A 12735-nucleotide genomic window follows, 5' to 3' on the forward strand; every position below is an offset into this window, starting at 1 on the left:
TATGCAAGGTTTGATTAACAAAAATATTTTGTTAAAACCTAACTTCCTTGGCAAATGTCTCGCACTCTACGAATTTTATTTAGGAAAGTAATTTGGTATATTCTTTTATTCCAAACCAGTCAGTCCATTATCTTCACAGCACACAATCATATCTGACGGAAAGTCAATTTACAAGACCTTTTACTTTACGAAGCAAATACCATGCCTTCTGGGTAATTACTTTGGAAGTTTCTTTCTCTCTCTGGAACTGCCAAAATTGTGGCATGTTATCCTGTCTTGACAGACACACATTATTCCAAGAAAATGTCTGAGGGGAGAACGAGAGGCACAGATAGCTGGGGCTCATTTCACAGCAGACTGACTTTGGCAATTGAGCACTTTAACAACTCTGAATTGGAAAACTCACCTCCAATTACAGCCACGTTGCTTTGTGAAGCGTTCCTTAATGGCTCCTTGCCTCTGTCAACGGTCTCGGAATGATCTGGAGGGTGATAGGGAAGAGAGGGATGAAATCAGGAGAAATGGATTAGATCATCGATCGCTCAATTTTTTGCTATTGGGGAGCAGAAGTTGGTTGGATGACACAAAAACACAGTATTCAACCAGGAACATTCTCTAAATATCCTGCTGATGTCTCACCAAAGACACGCAAAGTAGATGTAAAGATAATAAACGATAATTAGTTTTGAACACAAAACTCATTTGACACATTTAGAACAAGTCAAAAGGAAACACGACTGGTGAGCGCTTATTTTATTGATAAGTTCACCCTTCCTCCAAACACAACCAGCCCCCCTAAAATAGGCTTGTGCATTTAAATGTGTTTGCATGGCCTGTGTGATTTACCAAATATCAACGCTCAACCATTGGCTTTGCCAGCCTGCAATGGTTGAGCTCTGATGAGACACTCATCCCATCAACTACTGCAGAAACTCCATGTCTCTTTGACCTCAACACCTCCTGTACAGCAGCATAGTCATTCTCTATCGGACCTCTACACAGTCCCGTGCTCACCTGATTGAGAGTGTAGGATTGTCGAGTCAGCCAATGCCCCACAATTAGATTCCACCAGCTGACCCCGTACACTGACCAATGAGCTTCCTCGGTTTAGCAGGGCAGCCTTCAGAGGAGCCACGTGATTGAACTGGACCGACGACAGGCAGCCAATGAAACCTTTTGAACCTGCCTCCATCACTTCCTTGTCTACGAAGTCCATCCCTGAAAAGAAATACATTGCTCATTCATTGTTTCAGACACAGTTTGCATAGGCTTAGTCTGTCTATGCAATACTGCCTCATATGGCTATGTGCAATATGTCATTGTCAATGCTATAGCCATATCCAACTGAGTGGACCACTTGTGACTAAATTAATATTGTTCCAATTGATTCTTTTCAATAACACAATTACTTTTGAAATGTATGCAAATGAAATGAGAGATTAACTATCCATTTATTTAAATTGTCATTGTCACATGCTCAAATTAATCATGATAACTAGCACAGTGAATGAAGCTGGATTGTTAAGACTGGCTACTCCTAGCACTTGAATATCATTAATCAGAGATAGGAAGCTAAAATGTAATTAGGCTATTTTAGGATTGGGCTACAGTTGGATTTACATCAGAAATATGAGGCTATTTACTTGAAATGGATAGTTAGAATATGGCTTTTACTTACTATAGCCTACAAGGAAGTGAGGTCTGATTCAACCAGGAATTTTGGTCAATCTGTTTTAGCTCTGACTAGCATTAGTTCTGATTAGCATTTGCTCTGATTTGCATTAGCTATATCTAAATTAGGAATAACTACTTGACATGGAAGGAACTACAATAGTTTTTGTTAGAACCTGTTTAACCATGCTACACTGTACTGTAAAAGTTGTATTGTAAAATAAGCTTATACTTCAAACCCCTGAAAAATACTTTTAACTCAAAGCAAGAATCTAATAAGACCATGGGGGTCCATATTTTCTTGTATTGTTTTCATACAATCCTATTTTAACTCATTGGTTTGAAATCTATAATTACCATCATTTTCCTCATGGGGGGTAATTTAGGGGAAGTAGTTTACTCCAAAAAGTTTCACGATCATCGCCACCATGTTTATCAATGGTCTTTGTTTGCGGAACTGCGGCTTTCATTCTGACTTAATAGATCCCTCGGGGACTTAACCCAGTCAAGAAGGTAAATGTCTTTTCCTTTGATCGTTAAGCATGGAGGCTGTGCTTTAATGAAACAAGTACAGTATGTGGCAACGAACCAGAAAAGGCATCCCCTAGGGAACTGATGACTTTGTCCCATTTAAAAAAGTCTTGATTAGGCACGTTACGTAGACTGGGTTTGGTACTCCGTGAAAGCGCTTGATTCTGTCATCCATTTTCATTAGTTTGATGAGAACTACTCAGAGATTGAAATAATATATCAACTGTCACAACTGAGTTGAGACACAACTTGTTTGAAATGTGTGGTTTACTGGCTAGGATTACTTGTTTGTTAAATTATATTTTCAGTGACCAATACCCAACGAATTTGACTTTTCAAATACTATCAACAAACTGTTTTCATCCATTTATTCATCACCACACAACAGGGAATTTGCAGCACCTTAATGCTAGGCCTGAAAACAATTGTTTTGAAATGCAAATTATGTTGTCAATTAGCATAGATTTTCTTGTTCCCTGAGCTATTGTGAATCTCTCTGTTCAACAAATGAGGCTTGATTTACTTAAGAGTTCCATTTAGTTCCTGATTAATGAGCAACATGATAAACTGGAGTGCTTTACTCCACAGAAGTGTGGTGCATGCGTTTTCTTGTGAGATATTCAAGATAGTGATAGAGAAACAGTATCCCTATTTTTTCTCTATCCCCAGTGACTGGGGGAAATTAAATGGATTAGACCAAATGCAAATTACAAATTACAAATTGTATCTGTTTCCTGTCTGTTTCTGAGTAAATAATGATGGCTTGCTTCTCTGCACTGTCTACAAGCCTCACAACCCTGTCCTGCTCAGGCTTACCATGAAGCATGAAAACCTTGACGGTAACCGTGCAACATTTCATTATTTCAAAGTACATCAACCCAAAATTTCCTCATTTTTCAGAATGCCTAACCTGTGACTTTCCCCAAAGTCAGCGATTTGATTGAGATTAACTCGGCGTCCGACGACAAACTGAGCCGCAGGTTCATGTCCTTGTCAATCTGGATGAATGAGACAACAACAAAGCCCTCGGTAAGGAAGTGTGAAGAGCTCCAGGAAACGAGCTCAGCCTCCAACCTGCCCAACAGGAAGTTTTTTAAAAACTTTTTTATGTCAAACTGCTTCCCAGGCACATAAATAAAGTGTAGACATATAGTACATAGAGTAGCCACAGCTTGCGGTCAGTCTATCTGGCTTGTAGTGTAGTGTTGCTCACATTCAAACAAATTGTTATCAGATTGAATAATAGCGGCACTAGTCTCATATGACAAATTCCTTAGTCTTGTCCTTATTGACATTACTTCTGTATTGTTAAACCTATCAACATCCTAATTTATGATTCCTAACCTGTAACTTCAGAGAAAACATAGTAGCCTTTGTGATTCCTACTCTATGGTGAGTGGCAAAGTCATGCCAAGCATTAGTATGAATTTATAAAACAGTTTAATCTGCATTAAAATGCAATACTACTGAACTATACCCATCCCATGAAGTGATGGTGTTGGTACCTTCTAATCTACCTATAAACTTCTAAAGTAAAAACACATTTGTGTTCTGTGGCCTGTGTATGCCTGTGAGGATGTTTCTACAGTGAGTGATGAAGTGATGGTCTAGTGTGTCCTGACCCACCTGTACGTAGACGTCCCTGCCCTCACGATGGATCCTGATGCGGTGAAGCAGTCCGTCTACAAGGCTGGAGGCTCTGGGGCTGAACACATCTGGCTTCCTGTCGGCATGGAGGTGGTACCAGATCTGGAGGCTCCCTGGACAACACAGGACAGCAATATGTTTTGGGTCCAAAGAAAAAGGTGGATAGCTATCCAACATTAAATTCACCGAATATTCATGGTCAGCTATGCTTAAATGTAATGTGCAACATAGTGGTTATAGTAATAATGTATTGCCATTACTGTGAAAGTAAGCAGAGAGGCATTTAGGAAAAGTCTTATTTGTAGCATCTATCCCTGTGGCAATGAACCTCAGTACTGTATCTAGATGTGATAGCTGGAGTGGCAACAAAAATAATCCAACTTAATTGAGTTAATAAAGCTAATAGGATGTTCCTGTAGAATAAATGCATCCTAATCATATGATAATGAGCAGAGGGTACCGTTGCGTGCCAGGATGACAGCGATGTATTGCTGGCTGAAGGTGCTGACAGCGAGCAGCATGGCAGGGCTCTGGGAGGTCAGGAAGCTGAAACCCATGTTCTCTCTGGCCCTGCTCATCTCTCTGTACACACTGGAGGCCTGGGAGCTCCTGTTCTGCATCACCCAGAAAGGCTCCTGGAAGGTGTAGGTCACCGAGGACTCCTGGTCAAAGGACACAGACACCTCTGGAGGGAGACAGAGAGAGGGGGATGGGGCGAGAGAGGAAAGATAGACAGAGGAGAGAGGGACAGTGATAGATTGATACAGTGGTGGGAGAAAAAAAGAGAGAGAGGGGGGGGAAGGGGGGAGAGAGGGCGAATGGAAAGAGAGAGGGAGAGAGAGATAAAAGCAGGGCGGGGCATTATTAGCAGATGACCTGAAGGTGTAACACCACTTCTAAGGCACATTGATTGTCATCTCAACTACAGTATTTTGATATTCACTGACATTTACTCTACACATTAATAACAAGGCCTTGATCTTAAACATTCATTAGAATATCAGGTTCAAGTCATAGATCTAACATGTAACCCATAACCAGTATGGGAAATTTGATAAAGAATGTGACGACCTGACACAAGTCTTACAAAGTATTACTGTATTGCGTGACATGCCTGAATGTTAAATTCTGAAAACCTGAGAGTTCAAAGAGTTGTGTTCTTCCATCAAGATACATTGTACATTATTCAAGGTTCCGTGACAGGATCAGATCAAAGTAAAGCTCTATTCTGTGGCAGACCAATAGGGTTTCAGCAGGATCCTGGAGGGCAGAATGAGTGTGGGAGTCAGAGAAGGACCCTCCCAGACAGACTGGAGACAGCAGAGCCGCCAGGATCTGTCATTCTCTTCTCCTCTCCTGCTTTGATCACTTCCTCACTTGCTGTTTGCCCAATCTGGTCTTTGAACACCACTGATCTTAACACCTTCCCTTCAACAGACGTAGGACGGCTGGTTTGAAGCTGCCTAACTAACCTCTCTGGTTGGGTTCAGCATTCCAGCTCGTTATATCTGGATCAGAGCCAAATAACAATGCTGAGAAATGTGTTGTCATATCTGGCTCCAGAGAAGTCTCGCATGTAACATATTATGTAAATCAACATAACATATCTGCTATGGAGTCTTCGCATTGGCAGATATTTACAGCTTTTGTAGCTGTCAAAAATTTGCACTTTTTCAACATTAAGCTGAAGTTGAGGTTGTTAAATATGATAAATGAAACAGAACTGTTGTGAAAACACCCCTGTTGCACTTTGATGAAATAGGTAAATGTGCAGCAGAGATCACTGAATCCCCTCCAAAAGGTAAACCCAGATCATCTCTGTAATAAGAAGAAAAGTGAAGTAATAACAGAAAGTGAGCTGAATCAAGTGCTCTCCATGTAGATATTCCTTAGGTCACAGCACACATGGATACAGTTACTAGGAGAGGCCCACCCTCTGTATACATGGTCTGATATGAATGTGTATGATACATTATTAACTGCTAATAGTTTCTGGTTTCCTGAGTGAACAAATTGTGTACGCTGTTTTCACCGTCCTCCATCTTTACCCACCTTCCTTGCAGGATGGTCCACCGTAGGCGGACAGGGTGCAGTCACAGACGTGACCGCTGTTCTTCTCCAGACACCTCCCTCTGTTGTGGCACAGGCTGCTGGAACTGCTGCAGTAGCCAGGGCAACCGGAGCTCACCCCTGGGGTCATTTTAGCCCGCTCCTCCAGGTTAAAGGTCACGCCGTTGATAGTCAGGGTTCTGATGCAGCCCAGGAAGCCTCTCTGTCTGGATGCCGTTCCTCCTGAAGGACAGAGAACGTGGTTGTTTATTAATGGCCTAGTGATTCTATAGGCCAGTTAATACTTGGGTGGGTGGGTCTAGTGATTCTATAGGCCAGTTACTTTCTGAGAGGCAGGGTCTAGCGAGTCATGACCACAACCCACCTACAAAGAGCTGGCTGTTGAGTCGCAGGCGGAGGTGTCCGTCAGGTGGGGCCTTCAGGAAGCGCAGGGGAAGCTGGTCCACCTGCAGAGACGCCTCCTTCACGCTGCGCTCCGCCCTCACGTGGTGCCACTGATGGTCGTTCAGGGGCACGTGGGACTTGACCGCCAGGAGCACCGGGCCGTTGCCCACGTCGAAGGAGAACGTCACCACGGACGGAGCTGAGGGCACACAGGCACCACAGACCGAATTAGATGCTATTCTTTTAGTGTTTAGTCTTTTGGTGTTTTTCCACAATTTCCACACTTTGCTATACTGTATTAGCCTGACGTTGTCATACTCATAATTCTAGTCAGAATATGAGTCTGATACCGCTCCGTTGGGCTGTGAGTATGGGGCGTGTTTCAACCGAACCCGGAAAAAAAATGCCTCTTCGCTCAATTGGATCAACGTAGTATGTTAACTTTTACCGAATCCCGTAGGAAGGACGGCAAAAACATATTTTCCATCGACAAATGCCTTGATCGCGTTTCTCTGTTCTTCTTTTAAAATTAATGCGCTGTCGATGTCTTCTAAAACAGAATCGATGGCAGAATGTACACATCTCAGCTCTCCGGTGGCAGCCATGTTTGTTGAAAACAAATTCAACCCAAGCGATCTTTGGTGATGTGGTTGATTACGTTACTGTTGATCATCTGTCCATCATCGTATAAAGCCCGCCCTGACAATTTGATTGGTCAGAAACAGCTCCTGTTCGGACATAGTTTTTCCCAAAACTAGCGACCCCAGACCCAACTTCCCGACCAAATTTTTTTTCTGGGCGGGGCTAAATTGGGCTCGCACCCAGGCTAATACTGTCGCAGACTGACCGCCTGTCAATCATTTCAACGGCTTCTTAGGTTCAATCTGAAGTTATTTCCAAGCTGCAACTCATTTTGCCTTGAGCAAATTGGATTTAAAAAGCCTTAGTAGCTTTTAAAAGACTCAATTGAAAACATAGCCCTCACCTCTATTTTACTAATACTTGACTTGGATCATTATTATTTGCAGCAGCCATTTGAAAGATGCTTAAAAGGGACCACCTGATTGCATGGCTGGTGTACTCTCAAGACACCATTCCTAAAGCCTTCCTGACACCTAAATGATAGACCTTCAGGGTGCAATCAGGATTTTATCACATAGACAGTGATTGAAAGCTTGCACATTCTGTACTGTACAATTGCAACATAGAGACATGGTTTTCATAAAAACTATGGTTGAGTTTGCATACCTACCTATTAGGGTGTGCATGTGTGTAGGTGATTGTGTGCTGAATGAATGTGTGTATGCATCAGTGTGTGTACACATTTGTGTGTTTCAGAGCCAAATGTATAAATGCGAGTGTTCGCGTGTGCTTGTGTGTGTGCACGTATGACAATTTGTATGTGTGTGTGTCTGTGAATGAGAAAATGTGTGTGTGCATGTGTGCGTGTGTGTGTGGGTCAGACTCACAGCTGAGCTCCACTCTGATAAAGTCCTTGAGGCCGAGGTTCTCCAAGAAGACCCCAGAGGGGATGCTGGTCTTGAAGTAGAAGGAGATATCAGAGCTGAGCTCTGCCTGCAGGGTGGGGAAGTGCAGGTAGGACGACTCCTGGTAGAAGGACGCTGCATTCGAGACAGACTCTGCAGCACAATAGACAGGAGAGTCAGCAGGACCCAGGAGAAGCGCTCCGTTCAAGAGGTAAACACACATTATTGACCAGAGCGTGGAGGAACATCTCCAATAGATCAATACCCATTTCCATGCAGTCTATCAGAAATAGCATTTCTACCACCAATATTTTCAATGTTACAATCTTATTCCATTTCCATGTCTCAGTTTAAAACTACAAGATAGAAGCGGTCACCTACTGTCTCCATAACAACGGAGTGGGCCGATGCTGTAGACGGCCTCCGAGCCTGTCCTGTTGGTGTCTCCAATAACAACCTCCCTCACGGGTAAGTGGTCTTTGTAGGAGAGGACTCCCGTGTCATTAGACCTGCGATTGAAAAAACAAAACAGAGGCCTCTCAATTTCAGAGACCCTCAGATAAAACAACCTATTCCTCAGCATCGCTTGGAACTTCGAGTAAACACAACGAAAATGGAGCAATCTATCATCACGCGGACACACGCCTCGGGAGATATGCAAATTAGGTCTCTCAAACGTAGAATTCCTAGGTGTGTGGCGGGCGAGAATAAATGAATGCACTGGTTGCAATTTCCAAAGAAGTAATAAAAGAAAATCATGATAAGATTTGTATTTAAAGCTTAATTACTTTGATCATTATTCATGCACTTATACAGTTGATCATTTATACAGCATTAGCAAAATTGAATTCTTTTTTCTTCAAGCTTTATGGACAAGATAAAACTGCAATAAAATACTCATGATCACGACAAAAGTAAATATTGACTGGGAGGACAACTGAGACTGTACTAACACAAGAGCACAAATGAGTATATGCAAACAGTTGTAATACAGAGCTTAAAATACACAACTATAGTAGTCCTGACAGGGACTGCTCATTTACAATGGCAGCATGTCATCATTCAGGGACTGTTTTAAACACCACAGAAAAAGGACAAAGATGTTGCCTACATCCTTTCTATCTCATCTTTAACAATGACGTTTTCTTTTACTGCTGAGGCTCTGCTGGAAGGTTTACAGTACCAATACAGTATATCCATCTATAGGAGCATAGTGGTTTACCATCGCTGTGGCTTCATTGAAAGTTAACCAATAATCAGCATTATTACTAAACAGTATATAACAATAGAACAACCAGTTTACCCACACTACATGACAGTGATACAGTCTAGCCCTGATAACAGAACACAGAACACAGGCAGACACAGCTCATGGTGGTGATGAGCTTTAACACCGGGAGTTATAGCATGTGGAGATGATGGTCGTATGTTACCATGAGTCTGTGTCTGCATCACAGTTGCAGAAGTAGTTCATGTCTCTGCAGTTCTCCTCCAGGCTGCAGGAGCACTGCTGGACCCCAGGCAGGAAGCCTCCCCAGTAGGTCCTCCTCTCTCCACCTTGGTCCACCCACCAGGACAACGGGGTACCGTCTACAAACACAGATCAAATGCACACACGTGAACCAAACTGTTTTTTTGGGGGGCTTTGAATATTTAGCAATGTACAGTGGGAGTACAGATATAGGAATAAATCACTATTTGTGTAAATTAGTTTTTTTTTAAATATTTTATTAGTGTTCAGAATCTCACATATACATATTTCAATGTTTCAGATTCTATGTATATGGCAAACAGTATACTTATTTTCTTACTATTCAAGTATAGAAATGAGAACAAACGAACACATATACAAATAGACAAACAAAAACAAAACAAAAACAGGGAAAAATCATTTTCCATAGAGTAAAGAAATACAGTCAGGCCATTTATCTGTGACATAGTTGTACCATTTTTGCCAGTGCTTGAGAAATGTTTCCATTCTCTGGTTAACATGCGCTGTAATCTGCTCCATTCTGTAGATTTCCATTACAATGTCTCTCCATTATGTAATTGTAGGACACTCTGGTAATAACCATTTTCTAGTAATATTCTTCTTACAGGCCACCAGCATTGCATTCATCAAGTGTTTGTCCCCTTTCAGCAAACTCTGAGGTAAAATTCCAAGGTACAGGATTTTAAAGTCCGAAGAAATGTCCTCGTGAAAGATGTCCTGTAGAGTATTGTGTATCGCCTACCAAAAGTCTTTAATGATGGGACAGTCCCAGAAGATATGGTAGTGGTTTGCGCTTTGGTGTCCACACTTTCTCCAGCAAACAGGGATGTTATTGCTATAATGAGATGTCTGAGATGGTGTAATGAAATATCTTATATAATCTTTCCAGTTAAACTCTCGCCAGCTCATTGAACTGGTACATTTCCATTGGTATCCCCATATTAATGTCCATTCTTCCTCAGAAATATCTATCCCGGATTCCTTTTCCCATTTTGCTTAATGTATGCTGTTGAATGAGTTTTAAGATCTAGAAAGCATTTATATATGGATGATATCACCCCTTTACTGCAATTTGACTTATATGCTCTTCTAAACAGTTCTATGAGACTGGAGTTTGCCTCTGTTACATTTTTTACATTTTATATAACATAGTGCCGCAACTGTAAGTAACTAAAGAAGTCCTGTTTCTCCAGCAGATAATTTTCTTGAATCATTTCAAAACTTAACAGTTTGTTTCCATTCATAATATTGCATAAAGCTGTCAGTCCATTATATCTCCATTTCTTGAATCTGGTGTCCATTTTATTTGGTGTGAAGTCTGAGTCATATCCACACCATTTAAGGGGCAGTAGATCTCCATCTAGTTTATATTCTGTGATTATATTTTTCCACACCTTAAGGGTCAATTTGACCCATGGATTATCAGAACTGTTTATGTAGTGTTGCAGTTTAGAATCAGCTATAATTGCTTGTATTGGAAAAGGAAATATTTTCCCTTCGATGTCTTTCCATTGTGCATCATATGAGGGATTGCACCAGCATATTATAGCTCTTGTCTGGGCGGCATAGTAGCATTCCTTGAGGGATGGCAGACCCCATCCTCCCTTCTCCTTCACTAACTGTAGTGTTTTGAGGCGAACCCTTGGTCTCTTGCCTTGCCACAAGTATCTAGACAACATTTTGTCCCATTCATTAAGCTGGCTTTGAGAAACTTCTACTGGTAGGGTTTGAAATAGATATAACAATCTGGGTAATATGTTCATTTTAATAGATAGTACTCTTGAACTGAAACTAAAGAAAGGTATGAGGTTCCATCTTGTGATATCTTCTTTGATTTTTTTGTGTATAGGTGAGTAGTTATATTCCGATAGTTTTGACAGATATTTTGGAATATTTATGCCGAGGTACTTAAAGGATTTTGCTTGCCACGACCATGGGTATTTGCTCTCCATTTCTGATGTTGGATTATAGTTATAAGATAGCACTTGGGTTTTACCCACATTAACCCTATACCCTGATAATTGCCCATATTTCTCCAGTGCCAGCATTAGCTGGGGCAAGGAGTGTGTTGGCTGACTAAGATAAATTAGTACATCATCTGCGTAGCATGCTAGCTTATGCTCTCTTTCCGCAAGTTGAATGCCTCTTATCTCTCTGTTTTGTCTTAAATATTGGGTTAGTGGTTCAAAGAAAAGTGCGAAAAGTATTGGCGACCATGCACAGCCCTGTCTTGTACCCCTTTCCAGGGTAAACCTATTTGATAAGTAACCATTGACCTTGACCAGTAGCGGCTGGTGATAATTTTTCTGGGGAGGGCGTTTTTTTTGTAAACAGAAAGCAGCACTTCGAAACTGGGCAAAACAACCACCACTACTTTATTTAAACAACTATGTATTTAAGAAGAGCAAGACACTACGATACAAAATTCAAGTTACAAACATAACAAGATAGTGAGGATATAGTTTTTTTTTTACTATATCCTCCCATCCACTACCAAAAAGCATGTTAACTAGCTACTTGAACATCCAGCCAGCCAACTCCGTTTCGCATAAAGAGCAGGTAAGAAGCCCTGATTGTACTATGGAGGACCAAACCTGCCATATTTACAAATGAATGAATAAATAAATAAATGTCCACATCCATGCATTTAGACAGAAATCAACGAATATATGTATTAATTAATGCACAATTGTCAATCAATAGTTACATATATTTTACATTTATGTATGTATTTATTTTTGTATTCATTTATTTATTCATTTATGTATTTATTAATTTATTGATTGATTTATTGATTGATTTATTCATTAATTTATATATTCATTTATTTATTCATTTATTTATTCATTTATTTATTCATTTATTTATTCATTTATTTATTCATTTATTTATTCATTTATTTATTCATTCATTTATTCATTGTTCCCAATATGATAATGAGAGGAGGCCAGTAGGCGTGGAAACTGACGTTCAGACATTGCAATCAATCCAGAGCCATAGATTCAATCTAGCTGACGCCTGGGACACACTGGCTGCGAAGCGCCCTGAAGCGCCACAATCTGCTCCGAATGGCGCGATGCTGTTCACACTAGACGCGCATTTCTCCACGCCGGTCACCAAGCCTTTCACCTTGTCTGAGCTTTCCTTTTATACATGTAAAGCTGACATGGTACATAAACATGGCATAGGCTACAGGCTAATTAAGCAACTTGTTGCTCCAACAACCGTCACAACAGCATCCCATTCCCAACATAACATGGCAACGTTTGGCTTTTGTTGCCGTAGTCTTTGTAAAATACTTGCTGTGGGGCATAGAACGACTAAGCTACATTTCATCTTCGATGATTAACTTTGTGTCATCAATCTTCACAAATTTCTCTTCTGCTTGATTGGGGGCTATGACAGATCGTCTATCTCGCTCTTACACACAGGACAAAAATGTTGGTTTGAGAA

At 41.0% G+C, this 12735-nt stretch overlaps 1 protein-coding gene across 1 annotated transcript in view; it reads right to left on the reverse strand.

Annotated features, from left to right (window-relative positions):
- Nucleotides 1-12735, reverse strand: part of LOC134017535 (contactin-associated protein-like 5) — a 57019-nt gene that overhangs the window by 1357 nt on the left and 42927 nt on the right. Inside the window, exons 14-23 of the mRNA XM_062457259.1 lie at nt 9224-9380; nt 8172-8299; nt 7773-7943; nt 6284-6502; nt 5902-6141; nt 4310-4534; nt 3829-3962; nt 3113-3200; nt 1015-1218; nt 407-481 (exon numbers count right to left, since the gene is read on the reverse strand). Of these exons, the coding sequence (XP_062313243.1) occupies nt 407-481; nt 1015-1218; nt 3113-3200; nt 3829-3962; nt 4310-4534; nt 5902-6141; nt 6284-6502; nt 7773-7943; nt 8172-8299; nt 9224-9380 (1641 nt within the window). The remainder of the gene's footprint in view (nt 1-406; nt 482-1014; nt 1219-3112; nt 3201-3828; nt 3963-4309; nt 4535-5901; nt 6142-6283; nt 6503-7772; nt 7944-8171; nt 8300-9223; nt 9381-12735) is intronic.

The sequence above is a fragment of the Osmerus eperlanus genome, chromosome 3, assembly GCF_963692335.1.
Source record: "Osmerus eperlanus chromosome 3, fOsmEpe2.1, whole genome shotgun sequence".
NCBI classification, from domain to species: domain Eukaryota; kingdom Metazoa; phylum Chordata; class Actinopteri; order Osmeriformes; family Osmeridae; genus Osmerus; species Osmerus eperlanus.